General features: G+C 46.1%; 1 protein-coding gene across 1 annotated transcript in view; it reads left to right on the top strand.

Annotated features, from left to right (window-relative positions):
- Nucleotides 1–27466, top strand: part of LRRK2 (leucine rich repeat kinase 2) — a 2096839-nt gene that overhangs the window by 1744366 nt on the left and 325007 nt on the right. Inside the window, exon 45 of the mRNA XM_086967213.1 lies at nucleotides 20317–20510. Coding sequence (XP_086823339.1) covers nucleotides 20317–20510 — 194 coding nt within the window. The remainder of the gene's footprint in view (nucleotides 1–20316; nucleotides 20511–27466) is intronic.

Raw genomic sequence — 27466 nt, 5'->3', positions numbered from 1 at the left:
ACTACAGCCGACCTCCTCCATTTGCTGGGGTTATCCATCAATGTGCCGAAGTCTCACCTGATTCCCTCTCAGAAGCTCCTCTTCATCGGAGCAGTTCTGGACTCTGTGTAGTTTCGGGTTTATCCTCCCGAGCAGCAAGTCCGGGATATTCAGGTTATGATTTCGATCTTTCAGCCTCTACCTGAGGTGGCGGTCAGGATGACCCTCCGGCTCCTGGGCCTGATGGCCTCCTGCAAACTGCTAGTGGATTATGCCCGGTGGCATATGTGGGCTCTGTAGAGAGACCTGAAGTTCCAGTGGGCACAGCATCAGGGCAACCTATCCAATCACCTCCAGATCTCGGAGGGCACTGCACGACGATTGCAGTGGTGGCTCATGAATCGCGATTGGGTCAATGGCAGATCCCTCTCCCTTCCCCATCCAGAGCTCACAGTTGTGACAGATGCGTCCCTCCTGGGATGGGGCGGTCACATGGGAGAGGCGGAGATCAGAGGCCTCTGGTCTCCGGCGGAGTCTGGTCTCCACATCAACCTTCTGTAGCTTCGGGCGGTCCGGCTTGCACTGAAGGCATTCCTTCCCTCTGTCCGGGGAAGAGTGGTGCAGGTGTTCACGGACAACACCACCGCCATGTGGTACTGCAACAAACAGGGCGAGGTGGGTTTGTGGACCCTATGTCATGAAGCTCTGTGCCTCTGGACTTGGCTGGAACACCAGGGCATTTGCTTGGTGGTTCAACACCTGGCAGGTTCTCTGAACGCCAGGGCAGACAAACTCAGCTGCTGGTGTATGATGGATCACGAATGGCGTCTGAACTCGGACTTGGCGCAAGGTCTCTTTCAGCAGTGGGGAGAGCCGTGGTTAGATCTATTCGCCACCGAAGAGAACACGCAATGTCATCAGTTCTGCATGTTGGAATTTCCAAGGCGGCATTCGCTAGACGACGCATTTCGTTGCGAGTGGAGTTGCGGTCTACTATACGCCTATACCACTTCTACCCAGAGTGCTGAAGAAGATCAAACACGACCGGGCACAATTCATTCTTGTGGCTCCGGACTGGGCTCGAAGAGTATGGTATTCAGAGCTACTCAGCATGGCCATCGATCCCCCGATCCAACTGCCTCTTCTGGAGGATCTTCTGTCGCAGCACCAGGGGACGGTCCTCCACCTGAACCTGTCCATGCTCCACCTCCTTGAGTGGAGATTGAGCGGCGGCAGTTGACGTCTTTTGACCTGCCTCCCAAAGTTTGTAATGTAATCTTGGCGGCCAGACGGCCCTCCACTAAGACGGTATACACCTGCAGGTGGAATACGTTTGTGGCATGGTGCACAGCAAAGGCTGTAGATCCCCTTTCTGCCCGTCTTTCAGAGGTCCTTCTATTCCTACTTTCTTTGGTCCAGCAGGACTCTACTCTGGGCACTATCAAGGGCTATCTCTTGGCCATTGCAGCCTTTTTACGGCGTCCCACCTTTCCTTTTCAAGTCCCCTTTTGTAAGTAGATTCTTAAAAGGCATTACTCATCTTTTCCCTCCGGTTCCATTCATAATGCCTCAGTGGGACTTGAACCTGGTTCTGACTTGTCTGATGTGTGCTTCCTTTGAGCCACTTCACAACTATCCTCTTTGTCTCCTCACTTTAAAGACTGCTTTCCTGGTTGTCATCACCTCTGCCTGAAGAGTGAGTAAGCTCCAGGCTCTTTCTTCAAAACCTCCTTTTCTCCCTGTCCATCCGGACAAAGTTGATCTAAGGACTCATCCGTCTTTTCTGCCAAAGGTTGTCACTGCCTTTCATATTGGGCAGACCATCACTTTGCCCACTTTCTTTCCGCCTCTGCATCCCTCGAAAGAGGAAGAGAGGCTCCACCGTCTGGACACAAAACGTGCTCTCTCATTCTACCTGAACCGCACTCAACAGTTCCAGGTGGATGACCAGCTCTCTGTTGGCTTTGTGGGCCCCAAAAAAGGTTTGGCCGTGCACAAGCAGACCATCTCTTGGTGGGTCGTTCTGTGCATAAAGGCTTATTATTCTTTGGCTAAAAAGGAACCACCGGTGGGGCTACGCGCCCATTCTACCAGGGCGCCGGCAGCCGCTACTGCTTTGGGATTGGGCGTTCCCTTGAATGACATCTGTCGGGCAGCTCCGTGGGCCTCTCTGCACACGTTTACCAAGTATTACTGCCTGGACAGCTAAGTCCGGAGAGACGGCTTCTTTGGCCGTTCTGTTCTCCAGGATTTTCTGGTGTGATCTTGGTTAGCAGACCCACCACCGGGGTTGGTATTGCTGGGGTATCTATTCTAGGGTAAGGAAACTATCACTGTGTGTTTCTTTCAGGTGCACAAGTTACTTAACTTCGGTAACGATATATCTGTAAGAAACATTAGTAGTGATAGATTCCTTACTGCCCCGTCCATCCTCCCCTTTCGGCGAACTGATTTCTGGCATGGTTCTGCGTCCCTGGCGTGGAAATTCGTGTACAGACCTGACATCAGCGTGCGAGGGCAGCGTCTTAAGTATCCGCCGCGACGTCATCTCGGCGACCATGACACCAAAGACTGACCTGGAGCTGCACCACGCCACATTCCGACGTGCAGGGGTAATGCTGACTAATACTTTCCAGACCCAGGCTGACACCTGGGGGTAATTCTAAGGTAAGGAATCTATCACTACTAATGTTTCTTACAGATATATTGTTACCGAAGGTAATTAACTTGTGCTTTTTGTCTCGAGTGGGAATCAGGGCTCCTGTATGCCTTTCCGCTCACACCGCTCCTGCCCAGAGTTCTCAAGAAGATAAGGAACAAACGGGCCCAAATCATCCTTGTAGCTCCGGACTGGGCTCTAAGAGTTTGGTATTCTGAGATGTTGAGCTTGGCCATCGGTCCTCCAATCAGGCTGCCCCTTCGGGAGAATTTTCTATCACCAGGGTGGGTTCTATACCCAATTCTGTCAACACTCTGCCGTCTTGCTTGGAGATTAAGCGGTGACAGTTGAGAGCCTTCAACCGTATGTCCAAAAAGAACAATGTTATTCTGCCAGCAAGGTTTCCCTCTACCAAAACGCTATACGCTTACCATTTGGGGCAAGTTTGTGGCATGGTGTGCAGAAAAGCAGATTGACCCCCTTTCTGCTCCACTTTCTCAGGTTATTCTCTTTATCCTCTCCCTTGGCCAGCAGGGCTCTGCCCTGGGCACCTTAGAGGGTTGTCTTTCTGCTATCTAAGCCTTTCTGCAGTTGCCTGACTAGCCTTTTCTCTTCAAATCCCTTATTGTACATATGTTCTTGAAAGATATACAATATATTTTTCCTCCTACTCCCTTTATCATGCCTCAGTGGGGCCTTAATCTCTTCCTGATATTCCTTATGTGCACTCCCTTTGAGCATTTGCACAACTGTCCTCTTAGGCTTCTTACCATCACAGTGGCATTCCTGGTGCCCATAAGATCTGCCCGGAGGGTCAGTGAGCTTCAGGTTTGTCATCCAAGCCTCCATACCTGAACATCTACCCAGACAAGCTGGTTCTAGGAACTAGAGGTTCCTTTCCACAGAAAGTCAGCACTCTGTTTCATGGAGGCCAGTCCATCACTCTGCCTACTTTCCACGCTCCTCCACATTCCTCTAAGGAAGAGGAGCGCCTTAACCATCTGCACCCAAAAAAAACATTATTGTCCTACCGCGACAACACAAAAGAGTTCCTGGTGGACGACCAATGATTTTTTGGGTCTATCGGTTCGCAGAAGGGAAAAACTGTGCAGAAGCGGACTGTCTCCTGATGGATCATGCTCTGCATTAAAATCTGCCAGGCATTGACCAAGAAACAGCCCCCTAAAGTCTGTGTGCTCATTCCACCAGAGCAAGGCTGTGACCACTGCGTTAGCACATGAAGTCCTGGTCCTGGACATCTGTCAGGAGGCAACGTGGGCTTTGTTGCACACGTTCACAAAACACTACTGCCTGGACAGTCTGGTCCGTTAGGATGGGCACCTCGCTCGTTTCGTCCTGCAGGACATTTTGGTGTGTAATTGTTATGCAGACTCACGTCTGGGGAGTTATTGCTTGGGTATCTATTCTAAGGAAAGGAATCTTCTGCTTGAAGTCGCTATCAGATGGACAAGTTACTTACTTTCGGTAACGTCTTATCTGGTAGAGACTCTATCTAGCCGTAAATTCCTTATTGACCCACCCATCTTCCCCGCTCTGTGACCGGATTTCTAGGGTCAGGATTTTTCTTTTCAGGGTCCTACTTTTTCCACCCATGTGGTCCGTGTTCTTCGAGGCTCCATGCTCCTGGTGTGTAAAGTTCAGAAAAGTAACTCACATCAGTGAGTGGGTGGCGTCTATATAGGTACAGCGCACCTCACTTCCGTCCAGGATGACACCAATGACACCACTCACCAGCACACAGGGGTACTGCTCACAGAAATGTTTGGGATCCAGTCTGATGCCTGGGATAATTCAAAGATAAGCTGTGGCTTGATAGAGTCTCTTCCAGAAAAGGCATTGCCGAAAGTAAGTACTTTTCCTTTCTGACACCATAACGAAAAAGATCCAATGGAGGGTTCCGGACATATAGAATTTACAAGGTATAGTAAATCAAAGTGTTTCACTCAACCGCGAAGAAGCATTGGCAAAGGCAACAAATTTACACTTTAAAACGTTTTCAGCCAAAAAGTTGGGCTAGGTATAATGCAGTCGCTTAAAGTTACTTTAGATGAACAAATACAGTAGGGAGCCAGTAAGACTGATCAGCAAGGTCCTCAGAATCAGTTACCTTCACAGGTGAAGCAGTCTCCGGGCATTTTCAGTCACTTTATCCCCTATGCAATAGATTCCTATGCAAGTGGTCCTGATGCAAGGAATAACGTTTCTGAAGATACTCAATGATGCTGTGGATGCGAAACGGTTGACAGGGTTTTTTTTTCTGCAGCTACTCTTCGGTCCATGAAGGAAGCAGGGCAGTGCTGATCAGAGGGTCAACGTCCCTTGAAGGCCTCTCAGTTCTTGTAAAAGTCCAGTCGCCACTGGGCTACCAGTTGCCAGTATTGCAGTCACAGCCAAACCCTCCTCCTTCTGGGTGACTAAACTGCACTCTGATGACTCTCCCGTGCTGAGCAAACTTGGGTGCAACTTTGAGTATTGGGTCCTAGACTCTGGTGCTGCAGTTTGGCAGTTGGTGGCAGCTTGAAGATTCTGGGATACCAACTTGCCCTAGCAGGCTTCTCAGCTGTTGTGTCCCTATGCTGTGAACAGGAGGCCATCTCACTGACCCTTGGAGTCTCTTGCTTTAGCTGGACTCTGTGGACAACTTCTTTTCAAGCAGGGCACAGCAGGCAAAGCCCCTCTCCTTTGCCAGCTACCAGGTTCAGCAGATCCTGTCCATGTCTTTGCTGGTTCCACTGTGCAGCAGGGCAGTCCTTCTTCAGTCCATCTTCCATTCCAGACGCAATCTGAGTTCAGGGTGCCAGGAGGTCATGCTTACGCTCAGAAATGCCCTCAGGGCAGGAAGTGGTTGGAAGCCAATGGGCTACCAGGTCCCCTCCCATTTGATGACCATCGCCTGCAAAGTGAGGCATCCATGCATCACAGGAGGCATAATTCTTCCCACTTCCAATGGGCAGGACCCCTCTCCTGGCATGTGGAGCTCCCTATCCCAACCCAGAGGTGTGGCTACCCAGGGAGCTACACTCCCCTGGAAAACCGGTTTGGCAACTAGTTTCCCCCTCTCCTTTCCCAGGTGCCATTTAGTCTGCCTGAACAAAGGAGCAGCCCCTCTCCAAAGTGTTACCCATTTACCCATCAAAGGCGAATTCTCCTATGAAGCTAGCTGTTTGGGCCAACACCGGTGTGACTTCCTGCAGGAGGGTGGTGACACCTCCTTCCAGAGCAGGCTGCTATTCTATCCATTTGTGGGAGTAATTTGCACACCTCGCCAGGAGGCAGAAAAGTGTCTTGGTGACAGAACCCAATGTGCTACCCATTTGGGCAGAGGGGACTAAAGTCATCAAAGTGGCAACTTTGATCAATTTGTCCACTGCAACTTGTTACATTAATTTCGACCTGAGAATCAAGTTGGACTTAATGTAATGAGTTGTTTCATACCTTGGATGGACCACTCTGGTCGCACCTTCTCAGAGTTCATACAGCTGAGGGGTCAGCATGTAACAGTAAAAAACATCAGTTTTGGGATTTTTTGTATCAGCATATGTAAAATATATGTTCTGCCCATAAAATATGTTGCACCCTGCCTTAGATTCGGTAGGCTTGTCATAAGGGTGGCTTGCACATATACTAGGTGAAGTCTGGCTTTGTCATTACTTTATCTGGCAAAGTCGGGCCAGCACTTTAAACTGCTCTTGTAACCTGCAATAATGGTCTGGGAGTCAAGTTTTACTCATTTCACACTACGGTGGCACAACCAGTGCGGCAGTCCCTGGGGATGACCCTATAACTTAAATTCCCTGGATACCGTTTACTAGGGACTTGCAGGCAAGTTAGCTTATCCTATTGGGTATTTTCCAAAATGGACATACATGTTTAAGGGTGAAGGAACAGGCACTCGCGCAGCAGGCATCAGTGCACTCACATTGCCAAACAAACAGCAGCATCAGTCCAAAAACTTCGGGGTGACCATAAAAAAGGCATTTCCTTACAACTATGATGGAGAAAGGCTATTGTTTTGTCAGAGATGTAGGGGGATCACTGTGGACAAATTGCAAAAAAGTGATTGTTCTCCCACTTATGAAAAAGCTGGTTGCCCTGTTTCCCTTATCCCCTATTCCCAGTCCCCCACATAACTCCTTAATGAAGGAGGTAGCAGGTCTTCTTCATAAAAGAGCTGTACAATTAGTTCCAGTTCATTGAGACAACACAGTATCTATTCGAGATGTTTTGTTCTTCCCTAAATAGGGAGGTAGTTTGAAACCACTTTCAAGTCTAGGGCATTGCCAAAACCAGGAAAAAGAAATTCAGGATGCTCTTGCTGTTGCACTTGCAGCAGCAATATTAAATGGTATCCTTAGACATCCAGATACTTTCATATACCAGTGAGGAAGTGCCACATGTTTGTGGTAAAGCTGGGCATTATCACTTTACGGTTCTGTTATTTAGCCTATTATCACCTGAGAGAGTATTTACCAATGCTTTGTTGGTATTCTGTCTTCACCGCCAAGGAGGTCTTCTTTATTCTTAACTAGACATCAGGCTTCTGGCATGAAATGTGTAATTCTGCTGTTTTAGCTTATGGAAAATGTAGAATCCCTCCAACAGATTATGGGCTTTTCAGTAAAAACCAAGCCTGGCCTGTCCCTCATTCAAGTGCTCAAGTTCATCTGTGACATTCTGGTTGCAAAGTTGGAGTGACTACATTAGCATATTATGTATATAATGTTTCGGATGGATACATCTGCCTGTAGATTCCTCACCTTTTGAATTACCCCTGCACCAGCATGCCACAGAAATTCTTTTCTAAGCTCTCACAAGCCGATGAGGACATCACAATAGCATGGTCGCGACTCCATATGACGTCACCGGAGCCATAAGAAAAGCCATAAGATGACGTGCTGACGTCAGTTCCCTTTTTTCCGCGCCATTCATGCATAACGTTTTTTTCTGGGACTCTCCATTTTACATGTGATAACATTGTTTCTATCTTCTACTTCGTGTTGCAGTGAGAAGGTCTACTTCAAGCCCTGCAGAGAGTGTGGGGGCCTTATGTCAATCACGGATCCCCATGATAACTCTCTCTGGTGTCTTTTTCAGACCACGACGTCGAAGTGTGCTTGTGCTGTTGAAAGATGAACCATAAGGCGCGGAAGTAATGTGAGGCGAAACTCTTCATGGCGCAGGTGAAAAAGTAGAAGAGAGGGTCGCAAGAGATCGAAGTCGTTGACCTTGCATTCTTCGAAATAGAAGAAGCATCAGAAAAAGAGAAGACATGGGTCTTGGTGCCAATCTACGAAGGGCAGGGCTTCGAGGTCAGCCTCCCCTGTACGTCTGCTTCGTGACAAGGATGCTGTCTCGCCGTCGCCTACACCTTCTCCACTGGTGACTCCGGCCCACTCTAAGGCTCCCAGGGAGTCTTCTCTTGCTCCAGTGGATTTGTCTGTACTGGCTCTGATGTCTCCGGCGCCGTAGCGTCAGCCCCCCGTACAGACTCGGATGGATCAGACCAGGGCGTTTCAGATCCTTATCCCCCTTTTTCAGGACCAGGAGTGGATCCGTCGCATTTCCTAAATGCGATTTTTGGTATGTGTGCCGAGGCATCTTACCCTAACGGTGCGCTATCTAGCCCCGTGGGTCCGCTTGCCTTTAATGTAGGCTTTCCGCAGCAGTATGCCCAGGCACCTTTCGTGCCTTTCATGCCGATGGCTCCATCATGGCAATTTCCGGCGCCCGGGTTTTTGACATCCGATACCTCAGTCTCCGGCGCCGTCTGGTGTTGGGTCAATGTCTTCCCCGATTCGGGCGACGCTGTTGCCAACTTTGGAAGGTCCTCCTTCGGCGTAGGCCCTGCTGTCACTGGCGCCACGGCTGGTCCCGCCGATCCCGAAGTGGCGTTCCAGGAGAGAAGGGCAAAGACTTCTGGAGGAAGAGGAGTACCAGCAAGAACATGAGGAAGGGGAGATCCTCAATTCCTAGGACGACTTTGAGGGCCCACGGGAGGCCAGTGACCTGGATAGTCCCCCGGAGTAGGAGCTTTCTTCTCCAAAGGCATTGACTTCACAGGACGTTGCCCCTTATCACTGAGTCATCAGGAAGGCCGCTGACCTGTTGGACCTTCAGTTGCCCTCGACTGAGGCGAAGTTGAATATCTTAACTGAACTGTTGCATTCTTGTTCCTCTTCTGTTGATCCTCTGCTCCCTTTCAATGAGGCGTTGATGGAGCCAATTATGGAGGTGTGGCAGAAGAACGTGTCTGCCCCTGCAGTATCTAGGTCAGTAGCAAGATCGTAGGAGCCTGCTCACAGTGATCCAACCTTCCTTTCTGCCCATCCTTCGCCTGAAAGCTTGGTGGTTCAGGCTTCTTGTTCCAAGCAGTCAACTGGATCATTTCCCACCACCCTGGGGGATAGAGACTCGAAAAATCTGGAGCAGTCTACCAAAAAGGTGTTCTTCTCTGCTAGTATGGCTCTGAAGTCAGCAAATGCCATGTGTTTGCTAGGAAGGTACATTGATGCACTGATGGACTCTGTCAAGCAAGTAGCTCCTAATGTACCTGAAGATGACCTTGTTAATTTTTTGGAAGCTCTATCAGACACACAAGCAGCAGCCCGTCAGGTCATTCAGTCTGGTCTGGACACGGCAGACTAAGTCGCCAGGATGATGGGCTCCTCTGTGGCTACCAGGTGGCATGCCTGGCTTTGGTCTTCAGGTTTCTCACCAGATGTACAGGCTACTTCACTCAATCTACCCTTTAATGGATCTAGTTGGTTTGGAATGAAGGCGGATTCTGCACTGCAGTGCTTCAAGGACAGTACGGCTACTGCAAGATTCTTGGGCCTGCAGTCCCAGCCCAGGGGCTATGGATACATAAGGTATCAAGGCTTTGGGAAGGTGCCTTCCTTTTGAGGCCGTCAGCAGCCACAGCAGAATCCTCTGTACAGGTTGTACAGAGGAAAAGGTAGAGGCAATCTGCAGGGAGCATCTCAAACAGTCTTCCTCCTCCTCCTCCCCTTTCTCCACCACCGGTAGCACAGGAAAGATGCTCTAGGTCCCCCATCTTGGAGCATGCTGGTTCTGCAGGGGGCCGTGTGTCCCATTTTCTGCAAGATTGGCTTCGAATCTTGTAGAAAATGGGTACGCCCTACCTTTTCAAGAGTTTCCACCTCCTTACCCTCCTCGCCAGGGCTGGTGCTCAGAGGACCATTTGTTGCTCTTGCAGCAGGAGGTTCTTGCCTTGCTGCAGAAAGATGCGATAGAGGTGGTTCTGGAGCAGGAGGGCAGTCAGGGATGCAACTCCCGTTATTTCCTGATCCCCAAGAAGTACGGCCGGGTGGGACCGACTCTGGACCTCAGGTTTTTGAATTTTTACCTCAGGTAGGAATAGTTGACCCTAACTCAGGTTCTTCAGCCGCTGTAGCAGGAAGACTGAATGGTGTCAATAGACTTGCAGGGTACGTCTCTCCACATCCCTATTCTGAAGTCTCATTGGAAGTATCTCCGGTTTACGGTAGGGTCTCAGCAGTACCAGTTTGCGGTCCTCCAGTTCAGTCTCACTTCCGCACCATGGGCCTTCACAAATGGGAAGGCGGTGGTGGCAGCACATCTCAGAAGGTCAGGGATTCCGTTTTTCCCCTTTCTGGATGACTGGCTGCTCAAAGCAAGATCGCCAGAGATAGTGTTGCGTTACTTGCAAGTAACAATGGGAATGTTGTTCAACTTGGGTTTCTCAATAAATGTACCCAAATCTCACCTGGTGCCCAGCCTGCTCATAGGGTCAGTACTGGAAACTACTGTGTGTCGAGCTTTTCCCGCCTCCACAGAGGATTCTCGACATCCAGAAGATGATTCCTTTTTTTCACGATGGAACGGTTGTTCCAGTCCCGAAGGTTCTATGCCTGCTCGGTATGTTCGCTTCCTGCATACTATTGGTCAACCATGCACGCTGGCACAAGAGGGCACTCCAGTGGGGCTTCCGTAGGCAGTGGTATAAGCACCATGGAGATCTCGGAGAGAAGGTCAGAATCTCAAGAGAGACTGCAGTGGAGCTTTTTTGGTGGTGTGTGACGGGCAACCTGTTTCAAGGAAAGCCTTTTCAACCTCCTTCACCAGTGGCCACAGTAATCATGGATGCCTCCACTCTAGGGTGGCATGCTCATCTGGGGGATCTGGAGATCAAGGGTCTTTGGTCTCTGGAGAAAAGGTTGCTTCACATCAACCTTTTTGAATTGCGGGCAATACTTTTGGCTCTTAAGGCCTTTCTTCCCTCCCTTAGCGGTCAGTCGATTCAAGTCCTGACGGACAACACTACTGCAATGTGGTTAATAAACAAACAGGTAGAGGTAGGGTCGTATTGTCTCTGCAGAGAGGCGCTGTGATTCTGGTCCAGGGCCATCAGATTTGTGTTTGCAATTCATCTGGCCGGGGTGCTAAATGTGCGTGTGGACAGTCTCATTCGGCAACACTTGCCCGATCAGGAGTGACGGCTTCATCCGGAGGTGGTCCATCACATCTTTAGGATGTGGGGGTTTCCACGGTTGGACCTTTTTGCCACTCAGGAAAACGCACACTGCCTGTCAATTTGCAGTCTTCAGTATCCGATGCAGGGAGCGTTGGGAGGGCGCATTTCAGTTGGATTGGAGCTCGCAACTCCTTTACGCGTTTCCTGCCATACCCTTGATTCCTCAAGTTCTGAGGAAGATTCGCCAAGGCCCTAGTCATTTTGATCGTTCCGGATTGGCCAAGAAGGTGTGGTACACAGATCTATGTCCCCTCTCTTTGTACCCTTCGCTGACACCTCAGAGTTACTTAACTCCTCCTTTTAATGCACACACCAACCTTTGGTTCTTAAGACTAAGATTGGGGATTCTCAACTTGTCGTGCCATCTTCCCAAATGGAAAAGAGTTCAAGCCCAGAAACAATGTCGATTTTGTGGCAACCATAGGGAAGATATAACTCACGTTCTGTGCCTGTGCCCAAGTCTATTGAAAGAAAGAAGGGCCCTTTTACGGAGGGCCTGGAATGAGAAGGAAGTTAGATCATGCAGATCTGCAGTTTTGGCTTGCTTTGACCCACGGAACACACTTTTAAACTGTGCCCTGGTGAAGATTTTGGACTGTGTAGAAAAAAAAAATCAGGGGAGGGAAGATGTCTACCCTAATCTCAGTTAGAGGTGCAGATCCACGGGCCTCCATAATAGCAGAAAGTCTGCCTAGTTATGTAACGGTTGGAAACATCCAAATAAATTAAAAAGGGAAGGGCGAACAGGCTGGACAACTTTTCGACTGAAAATATAATCTTGGCCGCGACCACAACTGACCTGACGGGACTGGTCCCATAGGAATCTGGGGATCAGTGTACCCACAAGAGAGCTCTGACATGAGGGGGCTGGGTACTTTGTATTATTGGAACTGGGGTTCTATTTTACCAAACCTATTAAGAGTTATAATCTATCAATATTTTAACAGTGTCGCAATTTTATTTTTTGTACCTTGCAAAAGGTTTTCTTTTAAATCATGCAATAAAATTACTAAAATTACTTTGTACCCTTCGCTCCATCTCCCTCTCAGGTCAGACCTCCTCTTGCAGTTGCAGGGGCAGGTTCTACACCCCCACCTCCAGAGCTTGCACCTTCATGCCTTGAGATTGAACGGGCAACCTGCGTTCATTCTCTCTCCCACTGGATGTGGTGGATGTTATTTTATCATCCAGGAGACTCTCCATCAAATCTATTTATTCCTCTAGGTGGTCTCAGTTTGTGAAATTGTGCGGAGAGAGGTCCATTGATCCTTTGAAGGCCCATTTATCTGATGTACTTGGCTTTTCATTTTCCTTGGCTCAGCAAGTTTGTGCTGTGGCTACGCTAAAGGGTTACTTGTTGGCCGTGTCGGCTTTCCTATGTTTGCCGGATCAGCCGTCTTTATTTCAGTCCCCCATTGTTATGAGGTTCATTAAGGGCCTCACCAATAGGTTTCCTCCCACTCCCTTCATTGTGCCTCAGTGAGATTTGAATTTAGTACTTACTTTCCTGATGGGTTCTCCTTTTGAGCTTCTTTATAGTTGACCGTTGAAGCTTCTTACTTTCAAGACGGATTTTCTGATCGTTATTACCTCAGCCAGGAGGGTAAGTGAGCTTCAGGCTCTTAGTTCTAACCTCCGTTTTTAACCATTCATGCAGAAAAGATGGTTCTCAGGACCAGGGCTGCTTTCCTGACTAAGGTGGTCACTCCTTTCCATCTATGGTAGTCTGTTACCTTAGCTATTTTCTATCCTCCCCCTCACCCTTCCAAGGAGGAGGAGGAGACTTCAACGCCTGGACCCTAGGAGTACTGTCAGCTCCTACCTGGACAGAACCAGGGACCTAAGACGTGATGACCAGCTGTTTGTGGGATATATTGGAAGGATTAAGGGCAAAGCTGTCCACAAACGAACACTCTCCAGGTGGATCATTTTGTGCATCAAGATATGCTACGCCTTGGCCAAGAAGGAGCCGCCTGAAGGTATTAGAGCTCCTTCCACCAGAGCGAAGTCATCTTCTGCTTTGGCTAGAAGTGTTCCTATTGTGGACATCTGCACAGCGGCAACTTGGGCCACTCTCCATACCTTTGCGAAGCATAACTGCTGGAATTCGGAGAGTAGGGTGGATGGCCATTTTGCACGCTCTGTGCTGCAAGATTTTTTGGTATAGCCAGGTGAACACCCTCTTCCGGGATAGGGACTGCTTGGGGATTCAATTCTAAAGGTGAGTAATCCACAGGCAGATGTATCCATCAGAAGAACAAGTTACCGAAGGTAAGTAACTTGTTCTTCAGAGACAATGATTACCAGATAAAGGCACCAAGTATATTTACATGAGTAGGATGTATTATTTTGCTGAGCTTTTGTTGCACACTGAAGGTAATGGGCCTATCCCGGCATAGGATAGTGCCAAACTCAGAACAACTGCCAGATGAGTGGGGTGTAGACAGTGCAGGTATAAGGGAATGAAGGCTACATCCAAGTAGATGATCATAGGCCAAAATATAGTCCATTCTCTTGAGGACCTTTAATACTGTTTTACATCCTTACAGCTTTTTAAATGTGAAGGATCAGTGTCTGTGTGATTTCATGTAAAAACAGAAGGTGTCTTGTATATGAATCACTCTTTAGCACCATCTTCGGAATAGGGTCAGAAAACAGAAGCTGAAACGAATGCTCCAGAATCGTCAACAGTCTTCTCAAGTACTGCAATTCCAGAATGATTTCACACGTAGGAGGTTGCTAGTTATTTGCACTATGTTTCAGTGATGTAGTTGTGTGGCAACATAACTGGTGTGAGAACAAAGTACTTCAAAGGCACATTCTTTTCCTGGCATACTTGATCAGTAAATAAAAATTATCAATCAAAAACTATCGCTTGATCATACATTTCAGAATATATTTTTCAACCTAGCCTTTCACTGTCTCCCTGGAGTCATCTGGCTGAGAACATTTCTTAACCTATTACCAGGAATGTTTTTGGGTTTTTGCTATTCACTGAGTGGCTAAGCTGAGTATTTTGACTGTCTTTTTCCATATTAACCCAATATCTCTCCTATTAACTTTAATAACTACTTGAACCCTTCGCATCTCTCTAACTATGTTTGATTTTGCCTCATTTTGATTTTGGGTAATTTGTTTTGCTGTACAGTCTAATTGTAATATTGGTGCTTGTGACGTGAAGCAGCAGTCAGATGGCACATCCCACTTTGTAATGCATATACTAAACTTTAAGGCAACTGTAAGTAGGCATTTGTTCAGCAGTTTTTTATCAGAACATTGTCTGGGATGATCTGTGGCAGTGCTTTTTGGTAGTTTTACTTAATGCTAATGAAAAGAAAATGATTTTCCCACTCATCCTCCTTGGAGCTTTTGTCACTTTGAGAAGGGCAATCTTTAAATTTAAGGTGGTGTACAACCACCAGCTCTCTGGATCATCTTCGTTCTTCAGGATTTTAGCCTCTCTCTATGTACAGTTTTGTTAAAAAATACTTGGTGGCAAAAAGGAAGTGTGGTGAAGAATGTGTGATCAAAAGGAATTTGATGACATCCCTTAGGCACTCAAATAGGTGAAATCCTCCAAAAGATTCAATGAAAAATAAGTTCTTTCAATTGAGGACAACAACATTTGGCAGAATCAGTTGTGGAAAAACCACTTAAAGATGTATGTACGCTATATAGACGATTTGTTTATCCTATGGAAAGGTCCACGCGCTAACTTGGAATTAGCACTCACTACTCTAAACTCAATTAATCAACGCATTCAGCTTACTTGGACCATCGACTTAAACACTATAACCTTTTTGGATGTCCGCATCACCATAAAAGACCACCAAATCATGACAGATATCTTCAGAAAATCTACTGACCGCAACAATATGTTGCATTATACGAGTTTCCATCAGCCATCTCTAAAAAATCACCTACCCAAATCTCAACTGTTGAGAGTTAAAAGAATCACCTCGGACCCAACTGTCTTGGAAAACAGAATGGATGAAATGATTAACCGCTTCAGAGCGAGAGAATACCCAGATGATCTCCTAGAAAAAACTAAAAATGAAGTCAATAAATTGTCCAGACAGGAACTTCTACTACCTTCAAACAAGAAAAAAGAAAATGACCGGATGGTCGTTGTTTCCAAATATTCTAATGCTAGCTCTAAGTATAAAAAGATCGTCTTAAGACATTGGCCTATGCTACAATTAGAGACAGACTTTAACAACATGTTTGAAGCCAAACCCATATTTGCTCACACAAGGGGCAAAAACCTGGGTGAAATTCTCAAACAGCCTACAGAACAAATGACGATCCATAAAGGTACCAGACCATGCAACAATTGCAATAATTGTCATAATGTAATCACAGGCAACAAACTATCACATCCTATGAAAGGTTACAACATTAACTTGAAAGTCACGGCTACATGCGACTCTACTAACTTAATTTACCTACTAAAGCAAATGCCCGTGTGGGAAAGTGTACGTGGGCAAAACGGAGCGCAAGTTAAAAACCCGTGTCAACGAACACAAATCGAACATTCGAACTAAAAATCTTAAATCATCCATAGCGTCACATTTTTTGGACTCTAACCATACTATAGCCCAACTGAAATTCATGGCACTGGAAATTGTCCACAAATCGGAAGGAAGAGACAACAATAGGGCACTGCTACAGAGAGAAAATTTCTGGATTTATAAATTAAATTCGACCAAGCCCTTCGGCTTAAATGAACGGATCGAATTTTCGTGTTATTTGTAAACAGCATTAATTGTATAACTGCACCTTGAGGGTGCATCTGTTCTGATCCCTTAATCCACAGTGTGGTTTTATCACAGACGTTTGCCAATTTACCCGTTTTACCATATTTATGTTCATCATATATTTTCATTCATAGCACTGTTTATGTTTATCTTACTGTGTACTTTATTGTTCCACACCTACATTGTTGATTTTTCAGTCCGCTTTCTGTTTCCCTTAGTCGCGATCACGTGTCCAAGCACCAACCACTCACGATCATTCATTTACCCTCACCGCATTTCCGGACTAACACACCCATCTGCGGTCAGCGTTTTCAGAAGCGCTGTGAACCCTGTCAGAAAAGTAAGTTTTGCACGCCGTTTTTGAACCCAGCGCATTGCTTGTATAGCACGCTTTCTATCTTTGGTGATTGGTTTTTCTTTCTGCGCATTAAGTCGCATTTCAAGTCACCGGTGAATCACGTTGTTTTAACGTTCTGCTAAGCCTACCCGGTAACCACCATCCATTGGTCACTTTCAGATCAAGCATAGTGCATCTGATACAGTTCACACGGAATCGTTTCTTCTTTTATGTCACTTGGTGAATATCTTGAACTAAGGGTCTATTTTATTTTTAATCATACTTGACAAACAATTGCCACCACGTGACAGATATGTTCGTCTTTTGTTTGTATAGGCTCCCCGATGAAGGGCTGTTAGCCCGAAATGCATTGGAGCAGCAATATTGATATGGAATGTGAATATTAATATGCATTTTGGCAGTGGATATATCTTTTGAAATGAAAATCATCTTTTGAAATGCAAATCATCAAAAAACTGAAAATGAAAAAATAAACTCAGTTGAAAGAACTTATTTTTCATTGAATCTTTTGGAGGATTTCACCTATTTGAGTGCCTAAGGGATGTCATCAAATTCCTTTTGATCACACATTCTTCACGATTGTTCCAATATCGCCCGGGGTGTTGGGCGACACCTTAGCGCACCTACTACCATAAACAAACTATTGGAGAATCAATTAACAGCAGTGCACGGGTCTCTTATATAAAAAAAAGGAAGTGTGAGCATCCCATTGACATTTTTTGTATACTTCCATGCAACACCCTAAGTTCTACAGGCATGTCCAGACATGGGTCCCATGCTCATTTCACCAGTGGAGGCAAGCCAGACCCAACTGAAGATCCTCAATCAAGGCAAAACCGGCCTTGGGTTGTTTGATTTCTAATTCAGCCATGGCCTGGCAGTTCCTACTGGAGCTGGGTCAAGAATGATTTGTATACAGCTGCGTTCAAACTGAGATGGCATGGTGTGTAAAATAGCAATGGACTAGGATGTGGTCCAGGATATTTACCAGTGGCTGAGATGAATTCAAGCATTGCGCTTATCAGATTTTTGTATACTTCAGTGCAACAGGTATGACCAGACTTTGGGCCCGTACTCAATGTGCCACTGGAACGAAGCTACACTTGACTAAAGAGGCCCAATCAGGGCAAAAACGGTCTTGGGTTGCTTGTTCTCTGGGTCAGGGAGGACCTGGCCTAGCAGTTTGGACTGGACTGTTCCTATTGGATCAGAGGCAAGACTGATTTCCATATGGGTGGGTCTAAACTGTGGTAGTATGGTATACACAATGGCAGTGGGCTGGGATGTGTCATAAATATTTACCAGTGACTGAGAAAAATGTAAGCATTTCACCCATCACTTTTTGTATGCTTCAATGCAATGCCCTAAGTGCACCGGATTTGCCCAGATGTGGGTCCCATGAGCACTGTGCCACTGTAACCAAGCTACACACAACTGAAGAGCCTCAATAAAGACAAAACTGGTCTTGGGTTGCTCTTTCTCTGGTTAAGAGAGGGCTAGGACAGGCAGTTTGGGCTGGAGGGTTCCTATTGGTTTGGGTCGAGACTGAGGTGGCATGGGGTGCAAAATAATGATGGAATGGCATAGGAGGCTGTCTTAGTATATGGTGCGCACCTATCAAATGATGCACCTTGCACTAATACAGGCAACCCTCATGGTGATTTAAGTGGTCTTTGACAAACATAGAAAGCTCTCAAAGTGGTAGCTGTGGAAAGCTGCCTTCGGGCTTATCTTGAAAGAGTGTTAAGCAGCTTGTTTTACCAATTTAATCTGTAGCGTACGTTATATGAAAAGAAACCACACAGTGTTTAGCAAAAATAACTCTTTTGATTGCAACACAATATCACTATCACATTGGTTATCTCCTACCCTGAGATATCAACACAATACACAAGAATGCTTCAAAAGCACTCAGGTAAGTAGCACCACAAAATACAGTGGTCTCCAAGAGTAGACCAAACCATATACTAAGAAAGTGGAATGCGAACTGCAAAGGAGAACGGGACTTGGACTAGAAGACACAGAGGAGCTGGGTACTCAAGGAACCACCAAAGGTAAGTATCTAGGAACCCCACAGAGGTGCGTGCCTAATGAAAGACAATGGAAAAGTCGTGGTTGCAGTTTTAAAGAAGAAGGACCCTTCCCGGAGGACCCTGAAGAAACCCTCTGGAAGACAGAAGGCTGAAGAGTCACTCCACCTGAGGATGCTCCAGGAACCAGGTTATCTGCACCAGGGAAGCTTGGTCCATAGGGGTGAAGTGACGTTGAAACCTGCCATAGACAACAATGATAAATTTAGAATAAGATGCCTCTGGAAAAGACTATGAAGGATTCCGGTGGAATCCAAGCGTTGATTCTGGAATCCACCCTTGCAATCAGAGAGGACAGAGCCTATGCCACCCAGAGGTGACCAGGCGGCACGGAAGCACAATGCCCACCGATGTCGGGAGGTTGTGTGGAGTCAACGGTGACCTCGATGCTGCAGCTGTGAGGGCCAGGCGATGCTGAGGAAGACCAGGAGCCGTGCACGAGCTGCCCACGTCCGATGTCAGTGGCTAGGTGGTCGGTGTCCGGTAGAAGTACCAACAAGCCTTGGTAGCTGCAACTGGTGTGGAAGACGAAAAAGGAGCAGCGTTGGGACCAGAAAGGTCCAAGGGACTCACCAACAGCAGGAGAGTCAGAGCATGCCCTGAGCAAGCAGGGGAGCCCTCTAACGCAAGAGAAGACCCTCAGGAGGACCCACAGCCTAAAGGCACAGGAGTCTCAAGAGGGCCTCGAGCAGCTCACCAAAGATGTAGACCCACAGTGCGAAGGATGTAGTGAGGATGCTGATCTTGGAGGGAAGAGGAGCTGGAGGCTGGGGCTTCTTGCAGTCTGAAGATCTCTGGCATGCAGAGACAACAAGCCATGGCAAAAGCAAGTTGATGGGGTCCACAGGGGTTTGGGCCTTGCGGTTCCCACATGGGATACTGGCTTCAAAATAGCAGAATGGACAGGTCAAGCCTCGAGGGAGTTACAGACCCACCACCTGTGTTGCTGAGCCTCATGAAGTCGGTAGGACGATAGGAGCAGCAGACCAGTCAGCTTTATTGCAGTGCATGCAGATGCAGGGGAGTGACTCCTTCACTCCAAGGGAGATTTCTTCGGGTGTCCTTGATGCCCACTGGTCTGTTGAAGAACCTGGATGAAGCATAGACACAGACAACGGAGAAGACTTGAAGAACAGCGAAACCAGGAGATGCAGGATACTTCCTTGATGCAGTTTTGGTTCCAGTAGAAGTCCAATGAATTTCAAGTGTCCAGACCATTGAAGAGCGACGTAGTTTCAGGGTTGAGTCTTTTCCCACAACGAATCTAAGGACCCAACCACAGGTAAGCCCTTAAGTACCCTAAGGAAAGGGTTGGAACAACTTGGGGGTCCCTGCTAGAGGAGGGTCTGGACAGAGGGGAGGATACTCCCATGTCCTTTGTCCAGTTTCGCACTAGAGCAGGAACCAAGAGTTATTGAACTGGCTCAAACTGGAGTCTGCAAAGAGGGCACCAAATGTGCCCTTCAAAGCAGTATGGTGGTGCTGGCAAGCGATCCCAGCCCAATACACTAAGTCTTGTCTGGGAGGTATGACAAGAAACCTATTGTTCTACCTTCCCCTCAAGCTTGGCTCAGCAGCAGGAGAGCGGAATCCTGTCTGTGGTCGCCACCAGCTCTAGCTTGCTTGCGGACCCTGGAAGTCTGTTACCAGGAGTACGGGGGTCTGGAGAATTGGCTCCGGGGTTTGTAGAGGTGTCCTGCTCAAGCAATGTTAATAGCCTGTCTACCACTGCAAGATATAGCCGAGCAGAAACTGTTGATCACCAGCTCTAGTGAGTTTCCTTGTCCCTGGTGAGAAAGGCAGGTAAGAGGTCTTTTCTTTCACTAGAATTCCCCTTTAAATGAGAAAATGTTTTATATGTCAATATGATGTGAGAATGAACAATCTAGTCAATCATATTTAGAACTTCTACAATTACCTTCTTTCTTTTTTTGCAGGACATTGCTGATAGTAGGATCCTGTGTCTTGCCATGGTATATCTTCCAAGTGAAAAAGAGCACTGGATATTAGCAGGGACACAGTCAGGTTCTCTCGTAGCTTTGGATACAGAACATATTGAATCCAAACACCTTCTTCAGAAGATGCCAGATTCTGTCACTTGTTTGTATTGCAAGACCTTTTCAAACCAGAGGTATGTTTACAGTTTAGAAAAGAAAGGTTGTATATTTTACTCAGAGGACAATAGCAGACAATCAACCAGTCGCTTAAGTGTTCCTCAGACTATTTTACTTGTCTGCTTCACAGTGTATGCAATATGGGGACACTGCAGGTGTACAAATGCTGGATTGCATTTAACATTCCTGGTGTGACTTATAGAAAATTGAATACCAACTTTTCCAAATGGGTACTCAGTGCCAGCAACCTTCCCAGGCATTGTACTGGGTAAAGAAAAGATTTCTATTCCAGTAACCATTTCCCAGCCCCATCTGTACATCTCTGGTCAGGGATATGGGAGCCTCATTTGATTCAGGTGTTTTAACTCTCACATTCGTGATGCTAGTTAGCTGTGTTTCCAACCTTCTAGAAGCAAGATCTGGAGCCACTGAGTTCTAACCTTTATTTTTGTTTTACAGTTTTTCATGTTTGCTTTGTTTTGAAATGTCTCCTTCAAAATTGCCAAGCTCAAGCATTGTGTGAAATGGTTCAGACTGATGTTTGTGGTATTTTGGCAAAACATGTGACACATTCTCTTGTAAATCTATTTATGGTCTCTCTGAAGGAAGGCATTTTTGTGATTTGTTCAAAATTGAATAGCCTTAAATAATTTCTCCAGAAAATGCCTCAAGAAACATGACATAAATGATATAAACAGCAAGTGGTCCCGGACTTATTTCGAAAAACGCACAGGTAAAGGATATTTTAGAATATGATTTACTTTGGTGCTCAAAGATTCAGCACATGGTAGTTAATACATAATTGAAAACTTCATAAGTAGGCACCAAGGAAAAAAGGACAGAGACACACCCACTATTTGTAGTAGAAATCTTTGTTTTTATATATTTTTTCAAAAATGCAAATGGAAGGTAAAAACATTACCATATGTATTCAGAATGGAAGGTTGCTCAAGGAAAAAAGGGATGCAAAGAAAAACTGCTCATGTGTGAAGTAAACTGAAGGTGACTTCCGGGTAAAGGATATTCGACGTAAAAGCGGTTCCAACTATTTGAAATCAACACTGGTTATTAGTACAACATACAACAGTGTGGTTAGGCCTGTCCACAATGAAATTTTTTCTTTATTCATTGTACATCTTTCAGTAAGCATAGCAATGTATCGTCTGGTAATAGGGCAAGGTGATATGGTGTAGTACAGGCCCAGGGTTGTCGGTATGTGTCCACATTTAGACCCGGCTTATTGCGTATAGGGCAACTTTAAACCTCTGCTTGCAGGTCTTCTTCAGGACAGGGGGAATGTATGCGGCACCCTTGTACTGTTGCCCAATTTTGGCAAACCAGATCACAGCTCCCAACAATGGGTAGTCCGCATGGAAATGCGGAGTGTGAGAATCAATCAAGTCAAAAAATCAATAAGGTACATGTCAGGGTATCCAAAACCCAAGGCAAGTTCAACATAAATAAATCCGTAATCTTCAATTATGTGTTCATTAGTTTGTGGAATTAATCCACCAAGGAATCTCACAAACTGGTGTCAGCTCACAGAATGAGAAGCGACCCTAACCTGTCAGTGTCCGGAGGGGTTCTGAAGAAACATGACAAGCACAAGAGATCCCATATAATCACAGTGACTGATAAAGAGGAACAGGTGAGACACCGTACATCATCCAATAGTTCCATATCCAAACACAAAGGTATGGGGGGCAGTGACAATATGGATCTTCACTTTCCTCCTTGTGAGAGAAAAGATAAATGAAAAAAGTGTTACAGAGAACAGTCACATTGTCTGAACCATTAACATGTCTTCAGTGCATAAATCCAAAATACCATCTGCAGTTTTTGAGAGTAAATCCAAGGTTTTGATCAGGCTATGTTAGTTAGGCTATGTTAGTTATTTTTAATGCACCTACAACTTGACCTTCTGGAACCCTTATGAGGTCTTTGGGTGCCATTGGTTATGATCGAATCAGTGGTGGTGGAGGTTGCTGCATCCCTTTTTCAACCATGTCAGGGACCTTAATGCCTAACACTGAGAAATGATCAGCAGATTAATGGCAGTACAATGAGGTTAAGGTGATCAAAATGTTTGCTAACCTGTATCTTCAACTGGTTTGAGAATCCATGTGTATCTGAATTTAATCAACTTGGTTGTTCCGAAGCCAGCTTTCAACATGGATGATGATGTCAATAGGGTAAACAATTTTGTGGTACCTAATCATACTAATACTGGACTGTCAACACAAAAAAGCTGTGAAGGCTATAGCTATTCTGTTCTGTAGAGGGCAGTCTAAAGTGAGTTTACTTATGGACTTGTTTACAGGTAGTACTCCCATTTTTTATGGGATTCGGTTGTCCAGGTGCTGCCCATGGTTCCCGATGAGGCCCAGGCCATACTTTCCCAGGCTGTTGCAGACGAGAGAGATACATCTAAGTTTATGATTAGATGTGGACTAGATACCAACGACTCACTGGGCAGAGTGGCTTCCTAGATGGTGGCCTTATGATGCCACTCTTGGTTGAGAACAATTGGCATTTCAGGGGATATCCAAGTATCACTTATGGACATGCCAGCTGATGGCTCACATCTCTTCGGAGACCAGGCGGATTCAGCACAGGAGAGTTTGAGAACAGCAGGGCTGTGGCCAGGTCCTTGGGCTTTTCCATGGCCTCTCATCATTCCCAATCCCCAATCCACCTTTCACTCCTTTAGTAGCCACAGTACGGGCTTGCAGCCGCTCAGTACCCTTCAGCCACCATGGCATTTAAACTTCCCAGCATCTGTGTGGCTGAAGATGTGGTACACACAGACCCCGTGGGTTGGGCAGCCAGAAGTCGGTGGCCTTCATCCTATCCTAGACCTGTGCCTTCTAAATTTCTTCCTCAAGAAGAAGTTCAAAACGCTCCCACTCTCTCAAGTCATGTCTACCCTGGACCTCGGGGACTGGATGGTAGCAATGGACTTGCATGAAGCATATTTCCACATTCCCGTCCTGCCTGCCCACAGGTGTTACCTGCAGTTTATGTTGGGCCACAAGCACTTTCAGTTCTCCGTACTCCCTGATGAATACAGGCCTCAGCAAGGCCCGTGAGTGCGAAAAGGGTTTGCCCTTCTGTACGCAAAGTCCTCAGACTACATAAGAAATTGGCACGGAAAGTGGAAATACAAAAACATAGTTTAATAAACCTTTAAATGTGGTACTGCAGCCCACACAACACTCTACAGTATTGTGCAAGGTAGCACAAAGAACTCTGACATGCGGTCCCCTTTTATACACAAAGAAGGGGCTCATAGGTGGGCGGTTACAATCAAAAGCATGTTTTACAGCCATATATGGACATTTATTAAACATGATCGATACATGGGTGGAGTTAAGGGTTCATGAAGCCCACCGGATGCACATTCCAATCCCCTCTAAGCAGAAACAGATGTTACATATACTGAGCATGCGCTAGACAAGCTGGAACTATTTATAGCCTGTTGCTGGGCAAACTCCAGGGGTGACGGTCAGTGAAGTAGGACTTGCCTCGTGGCGAGCACATGGCGGAGTGTAGCATATAAGATGGACGCCAGAGAACAAAATGGAGTCCGGCCATATTTTCAAGTATGAGCGGGAAAACTAGAAGAAAGACACAATAGCATGTCTTCAGTGAATGCTTAACATTATCGCTGTTTTATTTACAACAGACGACCCTTTCAGCATTTGCTGAAGACATTCGGTTTTCAAGGATAATCTAAATACTTATCGTTTATATCAATGCTCATCATATCCGCTATCTATCTAGTTATAGTTTTCTTATGGGCAGCATCCGCAACAGCTTGTTTATTAGGCACACAAAGTGAGACACACAACGAGCATATCATAGGGCTACATTGAATACATACACAGCAGGTGAATAATATAGCAACAAATATACATATTCCAGTGAGGTCCTTCCAACCCCATGTAGAAATCAAGGTCCAGAACCACCCAGAGAAAGTCCAAGATCCATTTTCTTGATGTATATCAGCTGCAATCTTGTGTAATTTGTTAATAGCTTTGTACACAGAAGGAGTATGGTCGGGGATGAACACACAACAGCTACTTCAGATAATTCTACAAGCTCCACCTCTATCTGCTAACATAATGTCGAGAACATCCGGTTCTGCAACGCAACAATCCTAGTAATTTGTAGCTCTTCCGTAAGGTTCCCAAGAGCTGCAGCAGTTTGATTGGTGACAGCTTCTACTACTCTTGTTAACCGTCGTATCTTTCTGCTATTCAGAGCGGCTCCCACAAAGAAAAACAATCCTAAGTTGAAATCAATATATTGTTGCAGACTAGTGTCCGTTTGATCAACTTCGTCTACGGATGAAGTCCGTTTGAATCTGTTCACAGTTACATTATTCAACAGCTTCAAGTCTTTATGATATGATGCAGGTGCCAAGAATACAGGTGGCAATAGAAACGATACATAACACACTCCAGACAATCCGGCTGGTAATCGATAGTAACCCTTATTCCCACATACAAAATAGGTGTTATGTGAAGCAAGGAAAGTACTGTTATTCAGGCCATCAATGTTCAATACAACAATACAGTCACTAACACCTACAGGAATGTGGCATACGCTCTGTACACATAAATCAGCTTGTGCTTGGGCCACTGAAATCACAAACTTCTCTTGTCCAACAGTGTCTCTAGTGTTCGTGAAGACATAAGGGGTCGATTCATTGTCCGGTCAATATTCTTCCCACTCCCATATAGTTCCGTTGGCTTGTGGATAGCCGTCTTTATCTTGATGACATTCCTTGTTGAATTTGAAAATCAGTCGTCCTACGGTAGGCTTCCTCGTAGTAAAAAGCAAAGTGTACCACGCTCTACAAGAGCCATTGTGAGAAAACTGAAGTGGTATGAACGGTGTCCCCCCTTTCTTTTGATGAGCTGGCATCATCCCACATATCCAACAGTCTGTGGCATTTGTAGCAACATGGGTATGATGCAACATCTGAATAAAGGTGTTATTCAAATAGGACTGTCGATGTTTCAACTCTTGATATGGGAGTGTATAGAAAAAGTGCTCATCAGGGACTGGAGTAGAAACAACATACAGTTCACGGGCAGGAGCTTTCTCCTCAACGAACCACATGACTGTAGCAATGACTGCTATAACAAAAATTAACCCTACAGAACCAAAAATCTTTATTTTATCCATCTCGAGCAAAATGTACACAGTATCTTCCTGAAACTAAAGTGTTGTCAGAACTCTTACCCCGTAGGTAGCCGTTGTTTTCTTCACCATCGGGCCAAGAGGGGTGTCACTACTCTAATGCATGGCTGATCCCCCCCCCCTTGCCTCATTGGCTCTCCGTTTCACAATCCTAGGGACCGTTCTGACAACTTCTCATACAATTGCAGATTCTTTCCTTGGTCGCAGATTGTATCTTCTCGATGCAGGCGTTGCCTGGTCCGGGAAGAACTCCTCAGAATCGTTAGGTACCACAGCACGGCCTCTCACCGTAGTCAAGATATCTCGATGATCAGTCAGCACAGCAGGTTCCACCAGATCAGGTTGCACTCTCCGGCAATGGATAGAATGAATCCAGTTCCTGCGATTCGTCACTCGTACTGCTGTTCTTGTGGCTAGGAGAACCTGTTCAGGGCCGCACCACCTCGGCTCTAGACTACTCGACCTCTCAAACGACTTCACGAGGACGAAGTCACCAGGCCGGAGATTATGACCTTCTCCTGTGGACCGATCAGGGAGTGCTTCTCGAAACTGTTGATGAATGGAAACCAAGCTATCAGTTAATTGTGCAATATAGTCATTCATTAAAACACAAGGTACATCATACACTGAACTTGGTTTGGGCACCCCCCATATATTCATGGGGCGCCCGAAAACTATTTCATAGGGCGTTAAGCCCATCCGAGAATGTGGTACTGATCTGATAGACAACAATGCCAAAGGCAGAGCATCTGGCCAAGTCACAGAAGTAGAAGCCTGTATTTTCGCAAGCTTTAATTTAAGCGTGCTGTTGTACTTTTCCACCAACCCTGCTGATTGAGGGTGAAATACTGCGTGGAACTTCTGCACGAAGCCTAATCCCTTCAGAACATACTTAATAACGTCCGCCACAAAATGGGGCCCGTTATCACTCCACAACAATCTACAAACACCAAAACGAGGAAAAAATTCCTTCAAAAGCACCTTAGCAGTAGTCATTGCGGTATTGTCCTTAGTAGGGTATGCTTCAATCCATTTGCTGAATGCACAAACCACAACCAGGACATACTTTATATTATTACAGCGTTCCAGCTGGATATAATCCATTTGCAATACTTCAAAGGGTGCAGTGGGTTTTGAAAATCTCCTGCTGGAGTTTGTGTCCCTTTTCCTGGATTATATTTAAGGCAAATCATGCAAGTCTGTACTTAGCCGTGCTAGCAATTTCTGGATGCTCCCAAACTTGCGTGACCAATTTCACAATTGCCGAAGCTCCAACATGTGCTAGCCCATGTGCCATCTGAACCATAGGTTGTACGAAGGCTGTGGGTAACTTCCACTTATCCATCTGCTTATTCCTCCAACAACCCTCATCGTCCAACTCTCCATCTTTGGACCATTGGTCTCGTTCTTTCTCAGTAGCAGTCTTTTGCATCTCTCGTACTTTTTCCCTTGCATCGTGCCACCGTTCAGCTTGTGACTTCACGACATACATTGAAGTGGAGCCAGACTGCATCGCAGTTTCACGCGCCACTCGATCTACAAAAGCATTTCCTTGTACCATAGGTTGTACGAAGGCTGTGGGTAACTTCCACTTATCCAGCTGCTTATTCCTCCAACAACCCTCATCGTCCAACTCTCCATCTTTGGACCATTGGTCTCGTTCTTTCTCAGTAGCAGTCTTTTGCATCTCTCATACTTTTTCCCTTGCATCGTGCCACCGTTCAGCTTGTGACTTCACGACATACATTGACGTGGAGCCAGGCTG

Source organism: Lissotriton vulgaris, chromosome 1_1, assembly GCF_964263255.1.
Source record: "Lissotriton vulgaris chromosome 1_1, aLisVul1.2, whole genome shotgun sequence".
In the NCBI taxonomy this organism is placed as follows: Eukaryota; Metazoa; Chordata; class Amphibia; order Caudata; family Salamandridae; genus Lissotriton; species Lissotriton vulgaris.
The sequence above is the reverse complement of the archived record's forward strand: the minus strand, read 5'-3'. Positions and strand labels throughout refer to the sequence as shown.